This window comes from Lampetra fluviatilis, chromosome 4, assembly GCF_964198595.1.
Source record: "Lampetra fluviatilis chromosome 4, kcLamFluv1.1, whole genome shotgun sequence".
NCBI classification, from domain to species: Eukaryota; Metazoa; Chordata; class Hyperoartia; order Petromyzontiformes; family Petromyzontidae; genus Lampetra; species Lampetra fluviatilis.
The window spans coordinates 27,070,864-27,094,460 of NC_136278.1; the positions used below are offsets into that span (position 1 = coordinate 27,070,864).

Consider the following 23,597-nt stretch of genomic DNA (forward strand, 5'->3'; position numbering starts at 1 on the left):
TAAACAGCACACCGAAACAGGATAGGTACATTGATTGAAAAATGCTTTTACATTAAGGATATATGAGGGAAATATATATATGTGTATGGCCACAATGATGAGTTTTGCCTGCAGGTGTATTGGGGTTGCTGTTAGCTGCCTTTAATTTTTTAAAGAAAGAACTGAAGCAGCCATTATTGAATTGTCAACGTGAAGGATTGCATTGAGGTTTGCCAAGCACGCCATAAATAAATGTACCTTAACATGTAAAATCACGTAGCAACATTTAAGAAGTTTTTTTTTTTAAGTCGGTTTGGTACAGCTTTAATGAGCGTGGCGCATATTCCTGTGTGTGTGTTTTTTTTCCGGAGAATAATGGCTCTTTGAATGGGCATGCAGTCGAGCATCGCTAACACTATCCGACATGCTGCATGTGGTGCTTTGGCGGCTAAGCACTATTTTTTTTCCTCCCCTGTCCTTAATTCTCTCCCTGTCCTCTGCTGATACAGATAAAGATCACACGTTTACGGTGTCTGGTGGGCGACCAAAAGGTCTACGCTTGTAACCAGACGTGGAATTAAAGCATTGTGTGTGATATACAGCTCTGCGGCACGTGTGTAATTAAGCCTGCAGTCCATGCCTCTGAAGGGTAAAGCTTGCGGATCTCTGGGGCAAAGCACAGTGCTGCAGATCAGCAATACCGATCGCCTGGGTTCTTATTTTATTCATGAAACATTGAAAGAATTTGCTGTAATGGAGAAGTCCCAGTCGTTTACTGTTGCGACGCTTTAACAAAGAAATGCTTGGTCATCTTAACCCAACTTTGTACCGATTGTGCTGTCAACAGCGTGTAATGAGATGAAGTATTGATTCGGATCTCTCACAGAGCAGAGAACCCCTTTATTGAGAATGGCCCACGTAAGTGGATATCGCAGAGTTACCTCTGATATCGCTTCAAGTGGTCCACACAATGGGGAGGCAGCACTTTTCCACCTGTTCTGCACATGACAGAAATGTTGCTTGGGTCTTAAACGTGTGACAGCTACACGTGTGTTAGACATGTTGCAGCAATCATGAAACATGTAATTAAGTAATTACGTAAACAATAAGGGTATGTAGGTTTGTGTCTTGCGGTGGCAGGAAAAGTGAGTTGTACAATAGCGACACGCATGTCGTGATAACTTTTCGTTTTCTTCTCGTTCTCAGGCTTAGTTTAAAGCAAAGGCTGTTTGGCCGTTTTACAATAATAAATATTTGTGCTGTTTTCCTGCTTAGTCCCCGAGGGGAATCGCACGGGAGACTCTTTCGTCGAATCATCCATACAAGAAGCCATTTTTAGCGTTGATAGTGCCATCAATTCCACCCGCAGAGAACTCTTTGACAGGTGAGCACAGTATCTTATCCCATTTGTTTCGCGTTTTTTCTTTTGACACGCGTAGTATTGAGAAACGGAGTTGCATCTCTACGTTTGACTCGCATGTGTTTTTATTGCTCCTTTAAAATGTTTGTGCAAGAAATACATCCTATTAATGCAAAATAGGCATGTACACCAGTCAGAAACCGGGCACGGGGAGGCCATTGTAAATTGTGTTTATCGGTGCATGTTCAGTGGCTGTTTTTGACAAATAAAGTAAGAACATTTTTTTAATGTAAGAATTATTTTGCCTTTTGGAGATTTAATCATTCAAGTGTAGGAAACCACCACTATTAAATTCCATTTTTGCATCGCACAGTAAAATAAAGTATGCATATAAATGTATAGATATGCATTGTTAAAAGTTTTTTGTTTTTTTTCTCATCCGGCAAAAGGGAGAAAAAAAAAATCCTAAAGAGATTTAATTTCATTTAGCATGCATGAGAAATGCCAACCATTCAAAGGTTAAAGCAAAATGAAAAGAAAGCTGTACAAAAAATCCAATTCAAGGAAAAGCCAGGCTGTGCCGAATGAAAGGTTTCTGGAGTCGAGCGTAATTAAAATCAATGTTGGAGGTGGCCAGGGTCTATTTGGCCACTGGATTCGTTAAGTCTCCCGCGCGGCACGTATCTCTGCCGCTCAGGAATCCTCGGACTCCCAATGACCTGCTGGCTTTGTTCCGCTACCCGCGGGACCCTTTCACGGTGGAGCGAGCCCGCGCCGGAGAGATCTTCGAGAGGACCCTGCAGATCATTCAGGAGCACGTCCGCGGTGGCCTCAAGGTGGACATGAATGGCACAGGTATATGTTGGCCTTGAACGCTGCTCGCTGTTCAACTCCGCAGTCCCTGTCAGCGGGATGACTCTGAACTGCTCTTCGGATAGAAGGCAATCGTGTAATAATACTCATTGTGATGATGATGATGATAATAATTATTTAGCCTCGCTGGGTCTCAGCCAATTCCTTGATTGTTATTGGGTATAAATGGTGGTTGCCTAGCCAGAGAAAGCACTCGCACAAACAAGAGAACACTCCAATTTGGAGGCCTATCATACATCTACTCGCTGTACTGCCTCATACGGAGCGCTTAGTTGGCCTGCATTCGAGTGCCTCAGGCACACGATAGCTCCACCTTGCATAATTCAACAAAACCTAAATCACTGTAATACGGGCAGCACTAACTTACAAATCCAGTATAAAAATGATATAAGTAAAAATTATTTTTTTAATAGGTGTTTACTCACTACAGTTTGTGTGTGTATCTTTAAAAAAAATACAAGCCATATTTTGTTAAATCCATTTAGCATTATCAAAACTGCCACCAATTAACAATGTTTTTGTATTGTAAAGGCAGAGATGCAGCCCTGTGATTTCTTGCCCACGCCGCAGTTGGCAGAAGGGCCTCCACGTGAGGGAGCTCTAGAGATGCCCGCGGCAGGGTATTGATCTACCCTTTCATGCCGCCCAGATATCTCGTAAGAGGTGACAGTACCCACACTTTAACCCACCGCACGCGACTTGCCGATCAACTGACTGTGGTTGTACCCCTCCATATTGTCGCACCGCGAGACCTCTAGATTTTAAGTCCAGTGCGCTAACCGTTACACACACACACACGCGCGCATCGTCCATAATTTATATTGAAGACGCGTATTACGTCCGCGTAACTAAATGGGATCGCGCGTAACTCGCTCGGAAAACTTTCCCTCGCGTGCAGCAGTAGAAATTCCCCTTGTGCTCCAGTCCTTTCCCTGCACAGAAGAAAGCTGTGCCGAGAGTTTTTTTTACTTTTAACAACCGTGGCTATTTCCAGCAAAAACCTCACCGCTGGCACAAACGCGTCATTGTGCACCCCCCCCCCCAATTGAGAATAGGGGGTCCCCCAACGCTCGGCACGTACACGGCACAGCAAGGGCTGAGCCAAGTGTCCACACAATTAACATTTTTTTTTGCTGCTGCTGCATGAGAACCCGCAAGAGGTGTGACGCAGCAGCTTTGGGAGCTCTGGGAGCTGCTGCGTGGTGACACGGCGACACACCGGGCAACACCGGAGAGGCCTGGTCCTGCTTGCCGACGATGAATCTTGGGCGCGGAAGCGAGTGCATTAGCACTGGATCGGCCCTTGCGTTTTATCCATTACGTGTGCTATTGGGGGGACGCGCAAGGTCAATGTAATAGGTGAGGTGGGATTTCTAAGGCAATTTCTTACAGTAATTGCTAGTGCTGCGGAGGAGTGGAGGGGGCAGAGGGACGCTAAGAGAGTGTGGCTGCCGGCAGATGTTACTTCTCGGCAGAGCCTGTGAACGTATTGGCTGAACAAGTGTCCCGGAACACCAGTAGGTCTAGAAAAGCCATAATGAAAGGTTGTTTGGCTGCCTCGCATCCTTTCTGTTGCCTCATGGTCATCATTCGTTGTGTCTTTTATGGAGTTGTATGTATGTTGAACGTCCTTCGCACCATACGTAGCCAACCCATCGGAGGTGCGGGGGAAGGACAACAAACTAAATACATAAAGCTGTTCTAAAGAAATGGGTTTTCAATCTAGATGACTTAAAAGTGCATGGTTCCAGTGGCTTCCTAATATCGGGAGGAAGAGCATTCCAGACGGCTGCAGAAGCGCATCTGAAGGCGCGACGCAATGTGGTGACCAGTTTTTATGACAAGCCAAAAGCCGCTGTGAGGATGACCGGAATTCGCATGGTGGTTCCTGCTCCCTGACGAGATCAGCAAGGTATTGTGGTTAATTTGTGGCAAGCACTTTGCGTGTAACGAGTGCGACCTTATAGTTGGATTGTCAGCTGTCAAGTACAGGCGTCCTCCTGCATGGAGCCAAGATCAGCAGTAGAAGCCGTCTTGGCACTCGGATTTATCGAGGCGCACTCTGCAAGGACACACTTTGACGAGAGAGTTGCGCAGGATAACCTGGGGCATTAAATCCCTGCCACGCTTCGGATCTTAGGAAATATGCTTTGGTTTGGCCGTTTGAGCCTCTGACATTTACATTGAATCGTAAGAATCCTAAACGATTAACATGTAGGGATTTCGCGAACAATGTTATGATTGATTTTTTATTCGGATTTCTCAAGTAAAATGCGTATCGTGAACTCTCCTCCGCCCGCCAAAGGCAACGAATAATGTCGTCACGTGAACAAACGTACAAATGTATAACTGCCGATGTGCTGCAGTGGTAGGAAACTTCACCTGATGGGTTCAGTGATGACGTCGTCCTGTACTATTTAAGACAAATCGCCCGACGATGCTGGATGTAATTACCAGCGAAACGTCGTTCTACTCAAATTGTAAATGTTGTGGATTTACTCTGCAACACACCGGTGGGCTGAAGTAGTAACTAATTGGTGTTCTGTTTACGTGACATATCCCTTACTAATTGGATGTGTCGGGTGGTGGAGGGTTACGACACATTTATACTTACGTGATAGAACCCAAAAGCCTTTATTCTGAAAAATATTGGTCTCAAAAGCCTACGTGTTAAACAAACTGCCCACGTGGCAGCTTCATTAATTGGCCATCAGCGGTGTGAGCAGGCATTTTCAGGGTTGCAGCTTTACCTGTTATGGCCACGGTACATTGTTTGCAAGGACAAAACAAGGTGTTACGTGTTACGCCAGAAGCAACTGGAGCAAGCAATTCCAGGCGCTCTAACCTTTTCCCTTTTGACCTTTTAAAACGTACGAGCATCTCCCTGCGGATGAAACAACAACGAAAGCCGCATCTCTTACCGTGAACTCTCCGCGTTGTGCAGCCTACAACTACCACTACAACAACCTGGTGTCTCCCTACTACCTCGACCTCATCGCCAACCTGTCGGGCTGCACGGCCCACCGCCACGTGCCCAACTGCTCCGACATCTGCTTCCACCGGCGCTACCGCACGCAGGACGGCACCTGCAACAACCTGCAGCACCCCATGTGGGGCGCCTCGCTCACGGCGTTCGAGCGCCTCCTCAAGCCCGTCTACGAGAACGGCTTCAGCGCGCCACGCGGCCTCGGCGGGGCGGCCCTGCACAACGGCCACGTGCTGCCCCTCCCGCGCGTCATCTCCACCACCCTGGTGGGCACCGAGACGGTGACGCCCGACGACCGCTACTCGCACCTGCTCATGCAGTGGGGCCAGTTCCTGGACCACGACATGGACCTCACGGTGGCGGCGTTGAGCCAGGCGCGCTTCTCGGACGGGCGGCCGTGCTCCGAGGCGTGCACCGACGACCCGCCGTGCTTCCCCATCGCCGTGCCGCCCGACGACCCGCGCGTCCGCGGCGGCGGCGCCCGCTGCATGTTCTTCATCCGCTCGAGCCCCGTGTGCGGCAGCGGCATGACGTCGCTGCTCATGAACTCGGTGTTCCCGCGCGAGCAGATCAACCAGCTGACGTCGTACATCGACGCGTCCAACGTGTACGGCAGCACGGAGCGCGAGTCGGCGGAGGTGCGCGACCTGGCCAGCCAGCGCGGTTTGCTCAAGCAGGGCGTCATCCAGCGCTCGGGGAAATCCCTGCTGCCCTTCGCCACCGGGCCGCCCACGGAGTGCATGAGGGACGAGCGCGAGAGCCCCATCCCTTGCTTCCTGGCGGGCGACCAGCGAGCCAATGAGCAGGTGGCCCTCACCGCGCTGCACACGCTCTGGCTCCGAGAGCACAACCGCATCGCCACCGAGCTGCTGCGGCTCAACCCGCACTGGGACGGCGACACCATCTACCACGAGGCGCGCAAGATCGTGGGTGCACAGATGCAGCACATCACCTACGCGCACTGGCTGCCCAAGATCCTGGGGGACGTCGGCATGAAGAGAATGGGCGACTACCGGGGATACGACCCGAACGTCAACGGCGGCATCTTCAACTCGTTTGCCACGGCCGCCTTCCGCTTCGGCCACACGCTCATCAACCCCGTGCTGCACCGCCTCAACGAGAACTTCCAGCCCATCCCCGAGGGCCACCTGTCGCTGCGGCAGGCGTTCTTCTCGCCGTACCGCGTGGTGAACGAGGGCGGCATCGACCCGCTGCTCCGCGGCCTGTTTGGCGTCGCCGGCAAGATGCGGGTGCCGGCCGAGCTGCTGAACCTGGAGCTGACGGAGAAGCTGTTCCACATGGCGCACACGGTGGCGCTCGACCTGGCCGCCATGAACATCCAGCGCGGACGGGACCACGCCATCCCGCCCTACAACGACTTCCGCGTCTTCTGCAACCTCACCGCGGCGGCCGACTTCGAGGATCTCAGGAATGAAATTAAAAATCCAGACGTTCGAGAGAAATTGAGGAGGTAGGAGCTTTGTTGATGACATCAATAATTTTAACCATTTCCCGCTCCGAGGACGTACTCGTACGTCATCAGTTTTTCTTCCGGTTTCGTTTTGATGATGTACATGTACATGATGATGTACATGTACATCGTCAAAATGGAATCGGAAGAAAAACGAAAATGAAGTAACTTTATCTTGTACCGAGGCTCCGACAAGGCCATGCAGGAGGGTGTGTGGCACAGTTTGGCAGCAGCTATCATAGAGTGCGGTCGTGTCACTACAGTTCTCTGTGGTGAGTACGATGTCTCTGTAAAGAAAATCAATCTTGGGCCGATTGTGCATTCCGAGATTCAGAGGTAAACGGGACCCACCCTGCAACTTGCAGACGTCTCCGAACGGGAAAGGGGTAAGAGCGTTAAAGTGATTTGACTTTTATATTTACTTGTTTTAAATTCAGGATATAAATACCTTCTAGAGTTTCGTTCGTTAGAGGCCCTTCCATCAGTATTGGCGTTAGCAAGCGATTAAGAATTGCTTCACTTTTACCTTTGCAGCTGTAAAGGGGTTAAATTTGTATGATATGGTCGAAGTAGATATTAATGTAAAACTTGAATAAATGTGGCGTGTATATATACGAAGTATACCGTCAAAGTCAAGAAAGGTTTCGCTCTAATCAGTCGTGCAGTGTAGATGAAATAACTCATTAGTCTGGATTTAAACAGGTGACAGAATTGGAAATATTAATAGCAAAGAGGGAATTACGCCTATTGTTGTGTGAACTCATTTTTACTGAGAAACTGCAGAAAAGCTGTTAGAAAGTCCACTATCAATACTCGCACCGCAATATAACCTTGAATAAATAAGGAAACTCTGGCGAATTTAATATCACATCAACAAAACAGTGTAAAAAAAAAAAACCCCAATAGATTATAAATAGAACTACACTTTCCTCTGTGGGCCAAACCCACGTGCCAAAACTATCCGAACACAATCCCCTCTGAATGCTCTTGACGGCTTTGACACGCAGTAGGGGGGCTCCGTGGACTCTGCTCGGTTGCCTTTTGAGCGTTACATTTCGAGAGCTCCGCGCGACTTCCCACAAAAAATTGTCACTCGATTTGCCCCGATGTGGCTTTGCCTTCTCGTCAGGCTGTACGGCACCCCTCTCAACATCGACCTGTGGCCCGCCCTCATCGCCGAAGACATCATCCCCAGCACGCGCGTGGGGCCCTCCCTCATGTGCCTCTTCCTCACGCAGTTCAGCCGACTCCGCGACGGAGACAGGTGATGAGCGACCCGCTCGCAGATACCGGCGGAGGTGATCCGTCAGCCCGGCGCCAACGCTCCCTTCGCAAGCTCGAATGTTTCAGTGCAGACCCTTTGCGGGGGTTGTATGTCGGTTTAGAAGCGTCGTTGGTGAAAACTTGTAGAAGCAGAATTTCGGTCATGTATAAATAAAATGAATGCGAAGTCCCAGCCTGTTTACTTTCCTGGCCTGGCTCTGCTGGCGAGAGTCAGAAGGTCGAAACCGCTTCAGAGTTTTGCATGTGCAAACGAGTGCCACTGGATAATGTTGGTCTGGAGAGTCAACAGGGTGATGGACTGAATATCTTCCTTTATGCGTGGAGATGCAGAGCAGAGTTCTGCTTCTAGATGTTTCATGCATTTTGTCTGGGTTACATTTTTTGTCTCAATTGGATTTATTTTTTATTGCAATGGCCAAACGAACACTCAAAAAAGGTAGGCACAATTGAAATGTCCACAAAATGCTGTGTATGTTTCCTTTTTATATGTGCATGTTCGCGATTATATATATCCATTCTTCAGAATTGTGACCACATCTTGGAATGTTCATCAGCATGTTTTAGAGCCACATTTAAACCAGGCAACTAGGTCATTTAATCATTAATGGATATTGCCCTTTCATGTTTTATCACAGCCACACTAAGATTTTCTGAACATCAGCTTGCAAAATTATTAAACGTAATTAAATAATTAGATTCTGCTGGATGATTTTCTCCCCACACTCTGTAAGTCAAGGAGGTGTGGGGAGGGGGGGGTTGTTTGACCCTACTTCCCCATTGCTGTTCAGATTTCACTCACCACTGATCTTAGCCATCGCCTGGAATGACACTGGGGTCACGAGGTTCATAGTGCAGTGTGCGAGTCACCATGTTACTGCTGCCCCCTTCCCCACCCCGTGATTTACTCAGCTGCGAGAATAGCCAAGCAGAAAATCCGGCACAGCAAAATTATTTGAAGTTAATTGCAAACGACAACTGTAATTAGAGCATTTCGCACCTCCGATTAGAACGGTTGGCTACGTGCGGTGCGAAAGAAGTTGCATACGTACATTTAATGCACGCACCCGTGAGTTAAAACTGGAAACATTTTAACACGTAGGGTAACATTTGTTATCTTATTTCATAAATCGACAACAAAAGAGATGTATGAAGTGAAACAGCAGCTATGTATCGACCTTTGGCACGTTAATATCAAATCGACGTGGACACGTACATCATCTAGTGGTAGGTTTTTACCCTTTCAACTGGTACAAAAACTGACACCTTTATACAAGGCATCATGTTTGCAATAACCACAACACAAGCAGTCAAAATTCAAACAAAAATTAACAACTCTGATAATGATATTCACTGTCCTTGAAGTTGATTGGTCCACACCCGATCAACTTCAAGACAGTGCATATCATTATCTGCGTTGTTTATTTTTTTTTGCATTTTGATTGCTTGTGTTGTGGTTATTGCAAACATGATCCCTTGTATAAAGGTGTCCAGTTGAAAGGGTAAAAACCTATCACTATATTTTGCCACTAGTAAAGGAGGTCTCATAACGTACATCATCGTCGATGCTTTCGTTGGTTTCACCCCACCACGCCCGTCGTCCGATGGCAACGGCGTAGATTTTGGTACGAGAGCCCCGGAGTGTTCACGCCAGCGCAGCTGACCCAGATCAAGCAGGCGTCGCTGGCACGCGTTCTCTGCGACAACGGAGACAACATCACCAGGCTCCAGCGAGATGTCTTCACCGTGGCCGAGTTCCCGCACGGATACGTCAGCTGCGACGCCATCCCACGGATAGACCTGCGCCTGTGGAATGACTGCTGCGAAGGTCAGGTCCTTGTTCGGGCAAATGTTGATTAAAAGATCAGAGGCGTAGCCACGCTATGGAAGTTGGGTGTGCTCCAATGGCCAATGGTTCCCGTTGGTTATTGGTTAGGTTACAGATAGGATCTTTGAAGTTCCCCACACCCTCCCCCAATTCATCATGGATAAGAGATAAGGTTTCTGCTATGCTGTAATTATGCTATTCTACGAAAGTGTTTTGGTTAATGACTCCGTACTTAGCGTACTGTTTGTGCGCTCCCGTGTATTCAAAGGTTCTATCATCAACATAATCATCATTCGTTCCTTTGCTGTCCAGTCATCCATTACACCCACAGTGCCTGTGTCCATGATTGAGATTGCACAATGTGCTAGTGTTATGTAGTCGCAAGCATTCATAGTTGCAGGGTACGATCCGTCAATTTTCAGTGGCGTGGGTTAAAATATAATTGGACACATTGCGGCTGATATTTCCTGGACGTGTTCAATTCAATCTTAATTTGGAGCGTTCGTGACTGCAGGTATTACTCTTGGGTTCTTTCGGTAAAGTCACGTATAAAGATAAAATAATAAATTAAATAATTGCATACCACGCAACCACGGGGAAAACATGCAGACTCCGAATATACAGATGTCAGGGTCGTGATCGAACCCACAACCTCCCGTATACCAGGCGCGGGAGATAACATCTTGCCACCGTGGCGCCACGTGGTTGCGTGGTATGCTATTATTAAATTTATTATTTTATCTTTATACGTGACTTTACCGAAAGAACCAAAGAGTGTTCAATTCACTTTGAAATAAGGCATTTTACCTTGGGAGGCCTCGCTAAGTCTCAAGACTCTTTTTTTTACGGAGGGTCCTGCCGCATTGTGACATTTGCCCAATTCTACCACTGAGTGTCTGGTTTCTTGTGGGAGGAAATTGGAGCGCCTAGAGAAACCGCCCCTGGCAGATCTGTAGTGAGAGAGATTCCAAAACATTCATTGCTGCACTTTCATTTCCTGACCACCTTCCAGCCAGCCCCAACCTTTGCTATTCCCAATGAGTCTTCCAATAAACTAAAAACCATAAACCGTTTTTTTTATTTTAGCAGGTAAGGCCCACTGAACTACGTTGCTTTTTTGAGAAGTGACCTGACCACGAATGATAGCTCAACAAAGTGGCTTATCGTGTGGAAATTTAAAGCAGCCAATAGTCTAAACGCATCTCAATTCTAAATGTGGAGGGAAAAACCGGAGGATCCGGAGAAAAATGCCACACAACCACGGGGAGAACATGTACACTGCAAATATACAACAGGCGTCAGGGTCGGAATCGAACCTACGGACCTCCTGTGTGCATGGTGAGGTAGTTAACATCTCGCCACCACGGTGCAAAGAGATGAATTCACCCCCCTCTAGGAAAAACATGGATTCCCCTGGGGATCCCAACTAAGCATGCAGTGCAGGGGGGGAAAAAGAATAGAATCAGGAAAATTTGCCCCATCCACCCCGTAAAATCGCACCTTGCTAAGCTGTCAAATCAGGTGGAGATAATGGTGTGATATAGGTTATATAATAAGGGGACATGGTATATCCACGAGAAATTATTTTTATTATCAAGATACGGACTAAGACGCTACAGTCATGTGATGATAGTGGATCCATATATTTTCCAAAGGGAGTCACAGTAAAACTACATTGTGCCAAGGAGTGGTTGAGAGTCACAGTGAAAGCAAGCGGCTTCTTTCCAATCTGACATTGAGAGTACCTTGGAAATTAAAGCACTTACCAAATTAATGTTGCATATTAGTGGCAAGCCCTAACTCATAGTGCCACTGTAGTAGCAGTGTGGGGAAGCTTGGTGTTGCCGTTTAATGCTATCGTGAAATGCATTTTTCTAAACTTGGGGATGATTAAATTACGAATAAATTAATTACCGTAATAGTAACGTCGATGGCGTGCGAAGTGGTGCAACTGATGTGCAAAATGTTATCGTATTAAAATGCAAAATCAAATCTGAATATTGGAGAGATAATTGCTTGGAAACTTTGTTTGAATTTAATTTGTTTAGTGATGAAGTCATTTGTACATTGAGATGATTAGATCAGTTTAGGTGCTTTCTTTTTGGGAGGAGCTGAAAACATGGTTTGGAATTTGATTACACTGCACTTTAAACGTGGACTTCATCATGCTATACTGATTATGGCACTCAGTACATTGTCATCCTTTAGCTCAATCATATTTCTAGATGTAATCTAAAACGGTCTTACGTAAGCTACAAAGAAAATGTTTTCAAGTATGTGGCCAAATGAAGAATATAGGAATGTGTGGATATTTGCAAGATATTTTCCTTTACAATTGCCATTTCAACCATATATAATGTTAACATTTTATTATTTTTGTGCTCAACATTTGCATGTATTAGCATGTGTGAGTTAAAATACACCAAAAAAACCCCTAAAATATGCAAAAAGACTTGCACTGCACTGTTTAACATGCTGTGTACAAGTGATAGCCCCTATGAAAGCGCTGAAAAGCTTTTCATTAAAATGCTGCACATGGATAATTAAAGTGCTTGACATATGTGATGAATACTTTCACCTTTTTGAATAATATGAATTTACTTTCCAGCATCATGGCTGGCTTTATGTCATATGCAGCTGCATATTTACCGATGTCTTTCCGAAGCGGGCTTATTGTTGGATATTTTTAAAGGGACGCATAGGGAGCCTTCCCAGTATATTTCATATTGATATATATATAAGTGTATCCCCAGAAGTTGAGAATTATAGGTGACGGGGTGTAGAGGCCAGTGCTGAATTTGCAGTCATATGGGTTCCACGCTTTATTTGTGGGCCAGTTGCTGACGGTCTGATTTAAAGAGAAGGGCACTTGGGGATGTGTGGAGCGAGCGGATAGAGGGCATGCAGGGCAGGGGGTGTCTAAATACCACGGGGAAGTCCTTGCTTTATGGTAAAGTGGACTTTCTTCTGCCTCCCAAAGGGCGGGATGATGTTGATGTTTGTTTTTGGGTTAGTCTTCGCCTCCTAACAAATAACAAGGGGTTTTCACCACTCCGTTGATAACATTTTGTCAATTAAGAGTTTCGAGAAAGGCAAAGCGCGTTTAAAATTCGCATGATGTTTGCCGAAGAAGAGGGGCAGGTAGTTTTCATTGATGAAATTGATTGTTTTTAACCTTTTGCCTGTGCAATTTACTTTAAAACCTGTTTTTATTGATGAAAATGTTGGGAAAAAACCAATTCCACAGATTCTTACGGATCTTAACAGCTTGGAGTTGTAAATCATCAGTGCTTATAGACATTTTTTTTTTAGAAGCGGTGAAAAAAATATCACAAAAATGCCTTTGCATCTCTTCTTTGTCATTTACAATAACGAGGTAGAAAGAAAACACTACGAAAATAATTGTGATGGACTATGGATCGCCAGTCTGCGGGAGTTAACAGAAAATCCCATTCATTCAGCAATGCGAGGACCACTGCTCCAAATCTGTCATCGGAGTGATAAATGATGAGCACACCGATGTGACCTTTCTAACACTACCATTTTGCAGCACTGCTAACGAGACATGCCCTGTTTTACAGGATTACTTGTGTCGAGGAGAAATTTGCGATGTTACGCAGGACGCTACTCAGAGCTGTCTGTGACGAGGAAGTGTGCGTATCATGTGAAGCGGATTTGAATATCCCGACAGCTGACTGCATCTGTATTAACAAAGTGCCCTCCTCCTCCCCCCGCCATTCCAGCTCTGTCGCAACGAGTTTTTGCATCAACGCAAAGTAATTTTCTAGACTTATTAATTTTATGCGCGTGTCTCGTTCCATATTTTTCACGAGCTGTCATCCTTAGCCGTCTAATGTTATTTCTCGTTGCATCACGCATTCTTGGGCGTGATGTCCGACGTTTTCGTCCCTGAAGCTCGCGCGGTACAACCCGAAAAACATCGCAGAGCAGTACGGCACAACAGCGTCAACCTGGCACAGTACATTTTTACGCTTGGCTGTTTCCGACTGCAGAAACGTGGTTATACTTTTATTACCACCGACGATTTATGATTGCAATATTATTACAATGCGTGTAAATGTTGCCTGTAATGAGCACCTTCATCTTTAAACATTAAAAAAACACTTTAGATAAGTGCCCATTACAAAAAAAAAGACAATTCATAACATTTACGATTTCTGTTTCATGTACGGAGTAACATAAGTGATGCTTCTGTGGCCTAATGGGGAGCAAACTAGACTTGCCAGCTCGATTCGATCGAACGCCGTGGCACCTCCTATGAGCACAGTTGGCCGCGTACGGTGCGAAAGAAGTTCCACATGCATCCGTGGCAATTTCTTGCATCCACACCTGCCTCCGTCCACCCAGCAGCAACAACGAAGTGCGCCGCAGTTAAGCCGATCGGCAGACCGCGCGTGGCTGGGTGAAGTGTGGGTAACGCTCAACTCTACCAAGATTTTTTTAATAGTTTTTTATTATTGTTATTTGTTGTTGCAACTTTAAGACCTGCACACCCCCCCCCCCCCCACCTCTTTACTGGACATCGGTGAGAAAAAAAAAACCTTTATAGCAAATCGGATTCCTCCCGGGTAAATAAAGATTCTGATTCTAGCCAGCGTGGAAGAATTGGATGACATACCCTCAAGAGGGGCTCTTTCGAGCTTCCTCTCGTGGGCGCTCTTCAACCAGCAGTTGCGTGAGAAAGAAATTGCAGGGCAACACCTTTTATACCCCTCCCTTATGTTGCTTTGAATCGATATTCCAATGCTTTTTTCACCTTCTTTATGTGTTAGATTGCCGGACAAGGGGGCAGTTTCGAGCCATCTCTGGCCACTTCAGAACCAGACGCTCAACGGAATTCAGCTTCCCCGCAGATCAGCCGAGCCGGAGGAAACAAAAACGGGCGTCATCTCTTCGGTAGAGCATGGAACTCATTTTACTTTGCTCGGCACACATTTACTCGGCAAAGCTATGCACGAATCCACCGTCTTAGTCTTGCAGCGGGAAATCGCGCAATGCAAATGCCACCGCGTGTTTTCCGACGGTGAGTGTAAAGCCCGTGGAATGTGTATTCTCCGGCTGCCAAAATGCACCTGGGAAACACTGACCTTGACTACCTTCCACTTCATTAAACATATTGACTGGCTCAACAACACGGAAACAGAAATGTATTTGAAGTCATAGCATGCACTACCCCGACGAAGGTGGTTTGCATGAAAGCACATTGAGATACCATTGATCACGTCAACTTTGAACTTGTCCACGGTGTTTGACTCCCCAACGATGTGTGTTCCACACGATCTGTTCAGAAAGCTCCCATGTGTGATGAGCCGTCATATCCGGCCCACTAACGGTCACATAGAGATGACAGTGCTATGGCCTTACGCTGACAGAGTCGTTGTGCTTTCGCAAGTGGGTCGAGAAAGACACGGTGCATGAATTATGCATGGGAACTTGAGTCAGCAAATGTCGGTTTATTTCATCTGCTGGTTAAAGGCAGCATCCTGACTGTTGTTTTACTGTCGAACAGAAACAAAGAGAAGCCCAGCAATGCCACGATTGAAGGAGACGCCGGGAGCTTCGGTGGCTACAAAGATTTCGTCTTGGACGTCCACAACACAATAGCATCCCTGCGCAATCAGGTGCGTCCGCTTAATGAGCAGTAGACATTTATTCGGCGTTAGTATGCCGCATACATGCATGCGCACATCGCATTAATTGTAATTCTAGATTTGAAGCTTTCGTGACTGCAATGATTCATATTCTTAGGTTTTTTCGGTAAAGTCACGAAAAAACCTAAGAATATTAATTGTATTTGTTTATAATCTAGACATTTTTAGAACTGATATTACTTCGTGTGTGGCAGCTGCTGGCAATGCAACTGCTAGCACACTCGACTTGCAATCCGGAGGTCCCTGGTTCTATTCCATCTTCCGATGGCAGCCGTTGAAATAATGGGCATTGTTTCTCAAATTTCCATCCTCTCCCACCCCCCTTTTCTCACGGTGTATTTTACAACAAAAAAACACAGCCTTGATGTTATCCGATGCTAGAGTAGCCGGGCTGATTCTGCATCCGACTTGCACGTTAAACCAGACATAGCCCACATGCGTGTATAGACTGCTATGGATGTCCAAATGACAAGCCAATTTGTTGAGCTATCATTTGTGGCACGTCGCTTTTGAAAAATAAGTTAATACCTCCGCGGGCTTTGTCTGGTAGGATGGGGATGTTTTAGTTGTATTTGAATGTGTATGTGTTTAAGTGATTTGTTTACCTTTGACACTCCTATCGTGTTTTTGTATTGTTTGTAATGCTCTTACCCGCCACAATTGGACATCTGTGAAAAAAGAGCTTTATATGTTCTTGGTTCTTTCGGTAAAGTCACGTAGAATGGAAATAATAAAATAACAAAAAGAAATAATAATAAAATAATAATTTTATTGTGTTTAAATTTTTTTATTTTTTTATTTCCAAATAATTATTTGATTATGTTTAAATTTTGTTATTTTATTATTTCCATTCTACGTGACTTTACCGAAAGAACCAAGAAGATGAATGCCTGCAGTCACGAAAGCTTTAAATGGAAGAGCTTTATTGCTCATCGGATTCCTCCAGTGTGAATACCCACTGTGGGTGAGTGAGCTGTCTAAGCGGTTGTGGGAACATGGCAAAACATGGTCTTAGGGGACCCTCTCCTTGTAACGTTCACACATGCAGCAAAATGTGGTGTGTGTTTTGCGACGACAAATGCGAGTGCTTTCTGCTTCTTCTTGGTTCTTTTGGTAATAAAATAATAAAAAAATAATAAAAATAGAACATAATAAAATAATTATCACGACGTTTCGGCCACAACGCAAACAGCCGTCCTCAGGTGAATTCAATCAGACGCTGTCTCCCCGACAGACCTGGTCTTCACCTGAGGACGGCTGCTTGCGTTGTGGCCGAAACGTCGTGAGAATTATTTTATTATGTTTTATTTTTATTATTTTATTACTTCCCTTCTACGTGACTTTACCGAAAGAACCAAGAAGATGAATCCCTGCAGTCACGAAAACTTTTAATCGAAAAATGCGTTGTGCTTTTTTCTTCTTTTTCTACTCGGAGACAGATCAGAGTGTTGGAGTCGCGTTTGAGTCGAGAAAGTTGCGTCACCACGGAGGGAGGCAGACAGAGCGAGGGGAGCAGTTGGAACAAGGATGAGTGTACCAAGTGTCAGTGCAAGGTATGGGCGTTAGCGGAAGTGTTGGTCGCACGTGTGTCAACGACTACGTTATGAGTTACTCTTTGGTTCTTTCGGTAAAGTCACGTAGAAAATCAAATATAATAATAATATTTGATTTGATTTTCTACGTGACTTTACCGAAAGAACCATGACGTAAAAACTAGATCCGAAGCTTTCGTGACTGCAGGAATTACTCTTTCGGCAAAGTTCGGTAAAGTCACGTAGGAAATAAAATAAAATAATAATAAAATAAAATAATTATATTTTATTTGATTTTCTACGTGACTTTACCGAACTTTGCCGAAAGAGTAATTCCTGCAGTCACGAAAGCTTCGGATCTAGTTTTTACGTCATGAGTCTTCTTATTCCGGACTGCCGTGTGCTCTTTTTGCAGCGGTGTTTGAGTGACGGGAGTTTCGAACGACGTGTCAGTCAGCCGTGGGACTATTTCGACAGGTTACAAATGTACTTACTCTGTGACGTGAATGCCAGTCTTAAAACTTTATTTGTATGGTTTCTGAGCATTGCATTCATAAAAAAAAACAAATGCTGGCTACAGTAGGAACTTAAATGTGCTTGCTTAAAAATATTGGACGATTTGGAATGTATGTATGTTGAACTTCTTTTGCACTGTACGTAGCCAACCGTGCTAATTGGAGGTGTGGGAGAAGGACAACCAAACTAAACCCAAAAAGTAGTTCTCAAGAAATTAGTTTCAATGTAGATTTTAATTAATACATGTTATGAATATTCAGCTAATGACAATTGCGGCAATACTGGAAAAAGACAAATATTTGTGTGATAAGGTTATGTCAGGATAAATTGATGTTATACCTATCAATTGTTAATTTGTAGAAATCATATTAAACACACAATTGTAAAAACATGCTACAATTACAAAACACCTCACTGCCTTCTAACTTAATGTGTAAGTCGTCATCATCCAAGGCCTCCTCACATTGGCACCGTTCTTCACGGTCTTGTGGTACCAAGTTTAATTTAACGATTTCTACATTGTTATGCATTTGATAAATCTTATGAATGGATTTGGTTACCCATTCTTAGCAAACGTCCATAAAATGTTCTCTTCTAAAGGACTGTTGGGCATAGGTGTCATGTGCTGCTTATCAACCTTTGATAAAAAAAACCTTTACCTGCGCACTCCACAATGTGAAACGACCAGGGCTCTCTCTAACCACAGGGGCTACTGGTAATGGCAACGTGTTTCACTGCCCAGTAGGGTAGATCATACAACAACGACGAAAAGATCCCCCGTATAGCTGTTAACAGGCTGTTGGTGCTGTTAGCAAGCGCCTATTAAGACCGGCACAGCACCCAAGACGGCGGGTGGCCAACACCACTCGTCGCCGCCTTTGTCTCCCCAGTACTGATGTTTGTACACTGCATCAGGTACTCATTTAAGGCTTAGTTGACCTACGGGAGGCCCAAGACCGGTTCAGATATTCATCACTGATGTTAGTCATCAGTGGGTCGCTGGATCGTAGAGCGATGTGCAAACCACGACGCTACCACTTCCCATTTCATACATATACACACACTATCTTCAGTTTGTTTTGTGGATTTGGAATCTCAGCGGAATTGATGAGTGTAACGTGGGATTCAGGTTCCTGGAATGATTTTCCGCACATGCTTCGTGTGTATATATATAGTATATCTTTTTAGAGATTTGTGCTCCGAAAATATTTACAATCCTGTGGGGTCCTAGCGCATTTCTGGAAGGCGGTCATGAAACTAAAATAGTATTGCCATTTATTTCCCCTGGCAGGACGGGCAAGTGATGTGCCTCATTGAAACCTGCCCTCAAGCAACCTGCCCCAACCCTGTAAAAATGGCAAGTCAGTGCTGCCCAGTCTGTCACGAATATCCTGAAGTAATCTGACTCGGCAATGTGAAGACTTCGACAAATCGTACGTTTCTTGCTTCGTTGTCATTTCTACATAACTGATCTTGAACGAATATATATATACTGCTTATCCTATCTGTAGCAACGCATGGTAGGATAAGTTCTTGTAATGAATGAGATACTACATCTCATTTGTACTACCTTTGGAAAACAACCATATTTGAAGAAAATGGAACTATTGAGTAAATGGCACATGGAGTAATGTGTAAAATTATCATGCAATTCTGGAATATGCTTGATTCTTAATCGACATTCGGAGTGAAAGTGTTTTGCTGCACGATGCACCGTCTCAGTTCATATGCAGTAAGTTGGAACCCCAATGTTGTAACTGGGAAGTGCTTCGGTCTGTGAACATCAACGTGCCTCTGTGCATGATTGAATTAAGTGGCAATTTAAGTGGGGAGTATTTGTCATTTGTGAGTATATATGACATGACAAAAGTGGAATGATTACTCAGGTTATAAGTACGCAAACTGTACTTACATTTTTCATTCTCAGTCATATACAGAGAACACAGTACAAGGACGAAAAGGTGAACACGTGTTTAAACCGTTTTAACGCATTACACAAAAGTCGTAAATATGTGTACGGCAAACAATTGACGGTGGTGTAAACCAGTATTATACCCAGTGCCTGTGATATTCAGTGTAATTTTTTCCTGACCATTAACCATAGTAAAGTTTAGTAACTTTGTGTCATCCAAGGCCAATGAGTCTATACGTGAACATGAAACACCACTGCCGTTTCCTTGTCATTCGATAATTCTCCTCTCCTGAATATCATTGAGCTGTATGCACAATTCCCCCCATTCTGGTTTCACGTGCTACAGATTATGTTGCAGAATACCGAAGTGATTGCAAATTATACAAAGGTGCATTTTTACCATCATGTAATATTTTTTGTTAATGGAAATCAAATTCCATGGTCAATTCTCCTTTTTGTAAGTTTTGTTCAATGTTCAATATTTTCAATGTCTCTTGATAGATATGATAAGTAGTTAAGTACAAGGTCATACTTGTATTGTACTAATATACTGTAGGTATGGTCTTCCATAGTTGTGAAGGAAATGACGGTGATCTCTGGTTTTGTAAACAGTTGAACTCTCATCTGCTGCACTATTACCCACAACTCTTATCGTCTTTGGAACCTATAAGGTCCACTATCTGCAACCGCGATCTTCCTATTATCCGTGATTATCTTAGGTTACTTCCTGTTCTGTATTGCAAAAAAGCCTCCTATTATCCGCCAGTGTTAAGTGGATAAATATGGTCGTGTGGAAAATTCATCCTATTATCTGCATTTATCCGTGTTACTTTCTTTTACATAAATTGGAGTACATTTGTTGACAACATTGCAGACAATAAGATCCGTGATGCCTGTCCTCACTTCGCTGCAGATGAGAGAATTTCTACTCTTGTTAAAACAAGCTACTACATACGATGCCAGTACTTTAGTTATTTTTACCAAAGGTAACACCATCATAATAAGCCATGCCAACTGAAAAAAAAATACATTTGTTAATGCTTTTAATATAACTTGTTAATTGAAATAAGCTCCTTTGCAGTTATGTATTACGTATAGAGGAGTTGTTTTAGCATTTCTCAATGCAGTATCTAATGCCACACCAATAAACATTGTTTTTATGAAAATATGCCTTCTCACTTGTATTCCTTTATCTCTGGAAGTCGATTCATTTTTCACCTTCCTGTACCAAATTTATTTTCTGGCATCGCTTGCTCCCACATGCTTGAATTGTCGTTTTTTTGAATAGCGTCTATTTGTGTCATGGCAAGACTAAAATATAGAGCTTAATTACACCTCTACCTAACCTTTTCTCGCACCTCTTGCTCTCATATGGAATTTGCGCAGCGTGTTTGATCTGTGTGTGTTTCGTTTACGACAATTAACTACCTCGTTTGTTCGCTGTCCGATATTCCTCAAGGACCCAGGACGCGTTCTCTGCGATATTGACTTGTTTGTCTTTATTTTATTGTTGCTCTGCTCACGCGCCGGGAAACTGACTAATTGGGATCATCTGTGGAACAAACAAATAGACCCAAACCTACGGATTGCATAAAATGGAGCCTCAAGTATGATATTTTTTAATGTTTTATTTTTTTATTATTTTATTATTTCCATTCTACGTGACTTTACCGAAAGAACCAAGAAGATGAATCCCTGCAGTCACGAAAGTTTTAAATCGAAATTTAAGTATGATATTTTTTTTGTCAATAGCACACGACAATTCTGTTTTACTAAGTGAAATAATTTTCAGCTTTCTACATTTGTATTAAACCACCATTGTGGTCACTACATCGCGCGCTTTCAGATGCACTTCTGCGGCCGTCTGGAACGCTCTTCCTTCCAACATTACGAAGCCACTGGAGCTTTGCGCTTTTAAATCCAGATGTAAAACTCATTTCTTTGATAATGCTTTTTGTGTTTAGCTTGTTGTCCTTCCCCCACACCTCCGATTAGCGCGGTTGGCTACGTACGAAGCGAAGAAATTCAACGCACGTACATAATATCCAAGGAGTGCCACGCATGCTTTTCAAGCACAACACGGGGCAACTAAAATGGTTCCATTTGCACGCACGTCACTCTCAACCGCACGCCCACGCCCAGGGACCATCGGCTCGCCTCGGGGTCAAGTTGACTTCTGAGGTTTTGCACGAGACGCCTGATCATTTCTTGCTCCCCTGTGGGTGGTAGGCTTGCGAGAGATAGAGGAGGATGGGCCGAGTGGGGGGGGGGGGGGGGCGGCGGGGAGTGCACGTGGGGGAGTTGACCTTCATGCCCGCTTGCTGGAGACCGGACGGTCCGTGTCTCGTTCGCGTTCCGTCATTCCCACCACAGCCGGCTGGGACCTCGTCCAGCGATGCCGGGTAGCCGTGGTACAGCGCGATTGCTTCTGCGCACCTACGCTAAGCTCGTTGGCCCGTTTTGATGGCTCTGCTGCACGAAACGCCCCGATGCTTTGCATCGGGGCGCGTCCTTTCGGCTGCCTTTCGTGACGCCCGCTGACGCTTCTCTGCACAAAGCACGCCGACACGGCTCAACTTTGTCAATGGAGACTATATTCATTCAGTGCGCGAGAATTCACAATAGCACATTATTGTGAGATGAATAAAACATGTATACATGTAAAGTTCCACATGTTTTTGAGGAGGATTGATGTAATGTATAACTGTTGGTGACTAATTGGCAATGTCAAAAACTGGCATTGCCTTCCAGTCATAACTGTTAACCATGCTTTCCAGTAGAATAACCTATGGGAGGGAACTGGTTAAGATCATGGGGACACATTTTGAATATGAGTTGTACATTTATAAATGCACTTAGTGTACTGCAGTGCTTCTGCAAGTCTGTGTTATCACTATTTTTGAATAGAATAATGATTGAGGCATCATTCCAGGGATTGACGCACTTGATTTCCGTGTAAACATTTATTAAATGTCTGATAATTTTGTTCCATCAAATGGTCCCGCTTCTTTGATGTCCGCAGTTATGCCACCTGGTCAAGGAGCTTTAATTTTTGTCATTGTGTGACGGGAAGTGGTTAGTTCTGTAAGCATGACGTCTGTCACTTCCTCCCTTCATCTGAAAAATGCTTTGCTTCTTGGGATATAACGTTTTAATAGAGATCTGCTTCAAATTACTGAACTAACTTTAAGATTCTATCTCTATAATGAGATAGGACTCTATCATTCTCCCTAATGGCTACCATTTAATTCTAATCATTCACCATCTTGCTGCTCTAATGCTCCAATTCGTCTGCTATGACATCTTCAATCATCTCTGTCCTGCTTTTTCTGATTTCTCGTTCTGCGCCAAATAGTTTCGCTCGGTGGATATCAATGCAGGCATCCGAGCTTTCACAAACCTAGACCTGAAGAAAAAGTATTTTAACATCTAGTAAAGCCATTATCAAAAATGCAACAACTCCACTGAGGATGTATGACTCATGTTACAAAATACATGTGAGAAGCGGAGTACGACAAGAAGGACACTCTTTCACCATGGTAATTCACAAGAACATGCAGGAATGTTTTCTATAAATATATATTTGAAAAAATCCTTTGAAGAAATACAGGCATGCCATTTAACCATCTCAGATTTGGTGCAGACATAGACATGGAAACACGGAATGGCTATTGACTCCAGAAAATGTATTCCGAATTCAATGAAGTGAGTGGGGCTTTGGCTGGACACATTTTCTAGAAGATGTGATCACCAGTGTTCAAGGTTAACAACAAAGTGGCACTTGGGATTTACGGAGCAAGGAGATCGGCTCGTGTGATGGCTGCATCGAAGAACTGTGAGAGGTCGCAACAGCTTGAGGGAACGTTCAATCCAGCGGTAGGTTGATCATGGCTGTTGATATCGGTGCACATAGAAAAATATACAGCGCGCTTTATTGAAACACATTCCTGCGGAGGGAGCTGGTAGGAACGTTGGGTTGCTCGGTCAATGGCCAGGGTCAACGGCGGCGTGGTGTATTCCGCAAATATGGCCGACTGTGAGGGCGGGCACAAGCCGGCGTGAGTAGGTTAAACGTTGAGTTTTATAAGGACACCACGGGGTGACCAGCCCCTCCCCACCCAGCCCCACCCCTCCCACCCCCCACCCAGCGCCACCCTCCCCACCCAGCCCCTCCCCACCCTCCCCTC

General features: G+C 44.7%; 1 protein-coding gene across 3 annotated transcripts in view; it reads left to right on the forward strand.

Moving 5' to 3' along the window:
- Positions 1–20,545, forward strand: part of LOC144931710 (peroxidasin homolog) — a 65,908-nt gene extending 45,363 nt beyond the window's left edge. For 2 of the 3 annotated variants that reach the window (XM_078855910.1, XM_078855912.1), the window contains 9 exons: positions 1,255–1,363; positions 2,037–2,194; positions 5,157–6,669; positions 7,799–7,933; positions 9,570–9,778; positions 14,572–14,695; positions 15,309–15,420; positions 16,890–17,003; positions 18,790–20,545. In XM_078855910.1, the coding sequence (XP_078712036.1) occupies positions 1,255–1,363; positions 2,037–2,194; positions 5,157–6,669; positions 7,799–7,933; positions 9,570–9,778; positions 14,572–14,695; positions 15,309–15,420; positions 16,890–17,003; positions 18,790–18,903 (2,588 nt within the window). In that variant the 3' untranslated portion in view covers positions 18,904–20,545. The remainder of the gene's footprint in view (positions 1–1,254; positions 1,364–2,036; positions 2,195–5,156; positions 6,670–7,798; positions 7,934–9,569; positions 9,779–14,571; positions 14,696–15,308; positions 15,421–16,889; positions 17,004–18,789) is intronic. The other variant, XM_078855911.1, reaches the window with a different exon arrangement.
- Positions 20,546–23,597: the final 3,052 nt, after the last annotated feature.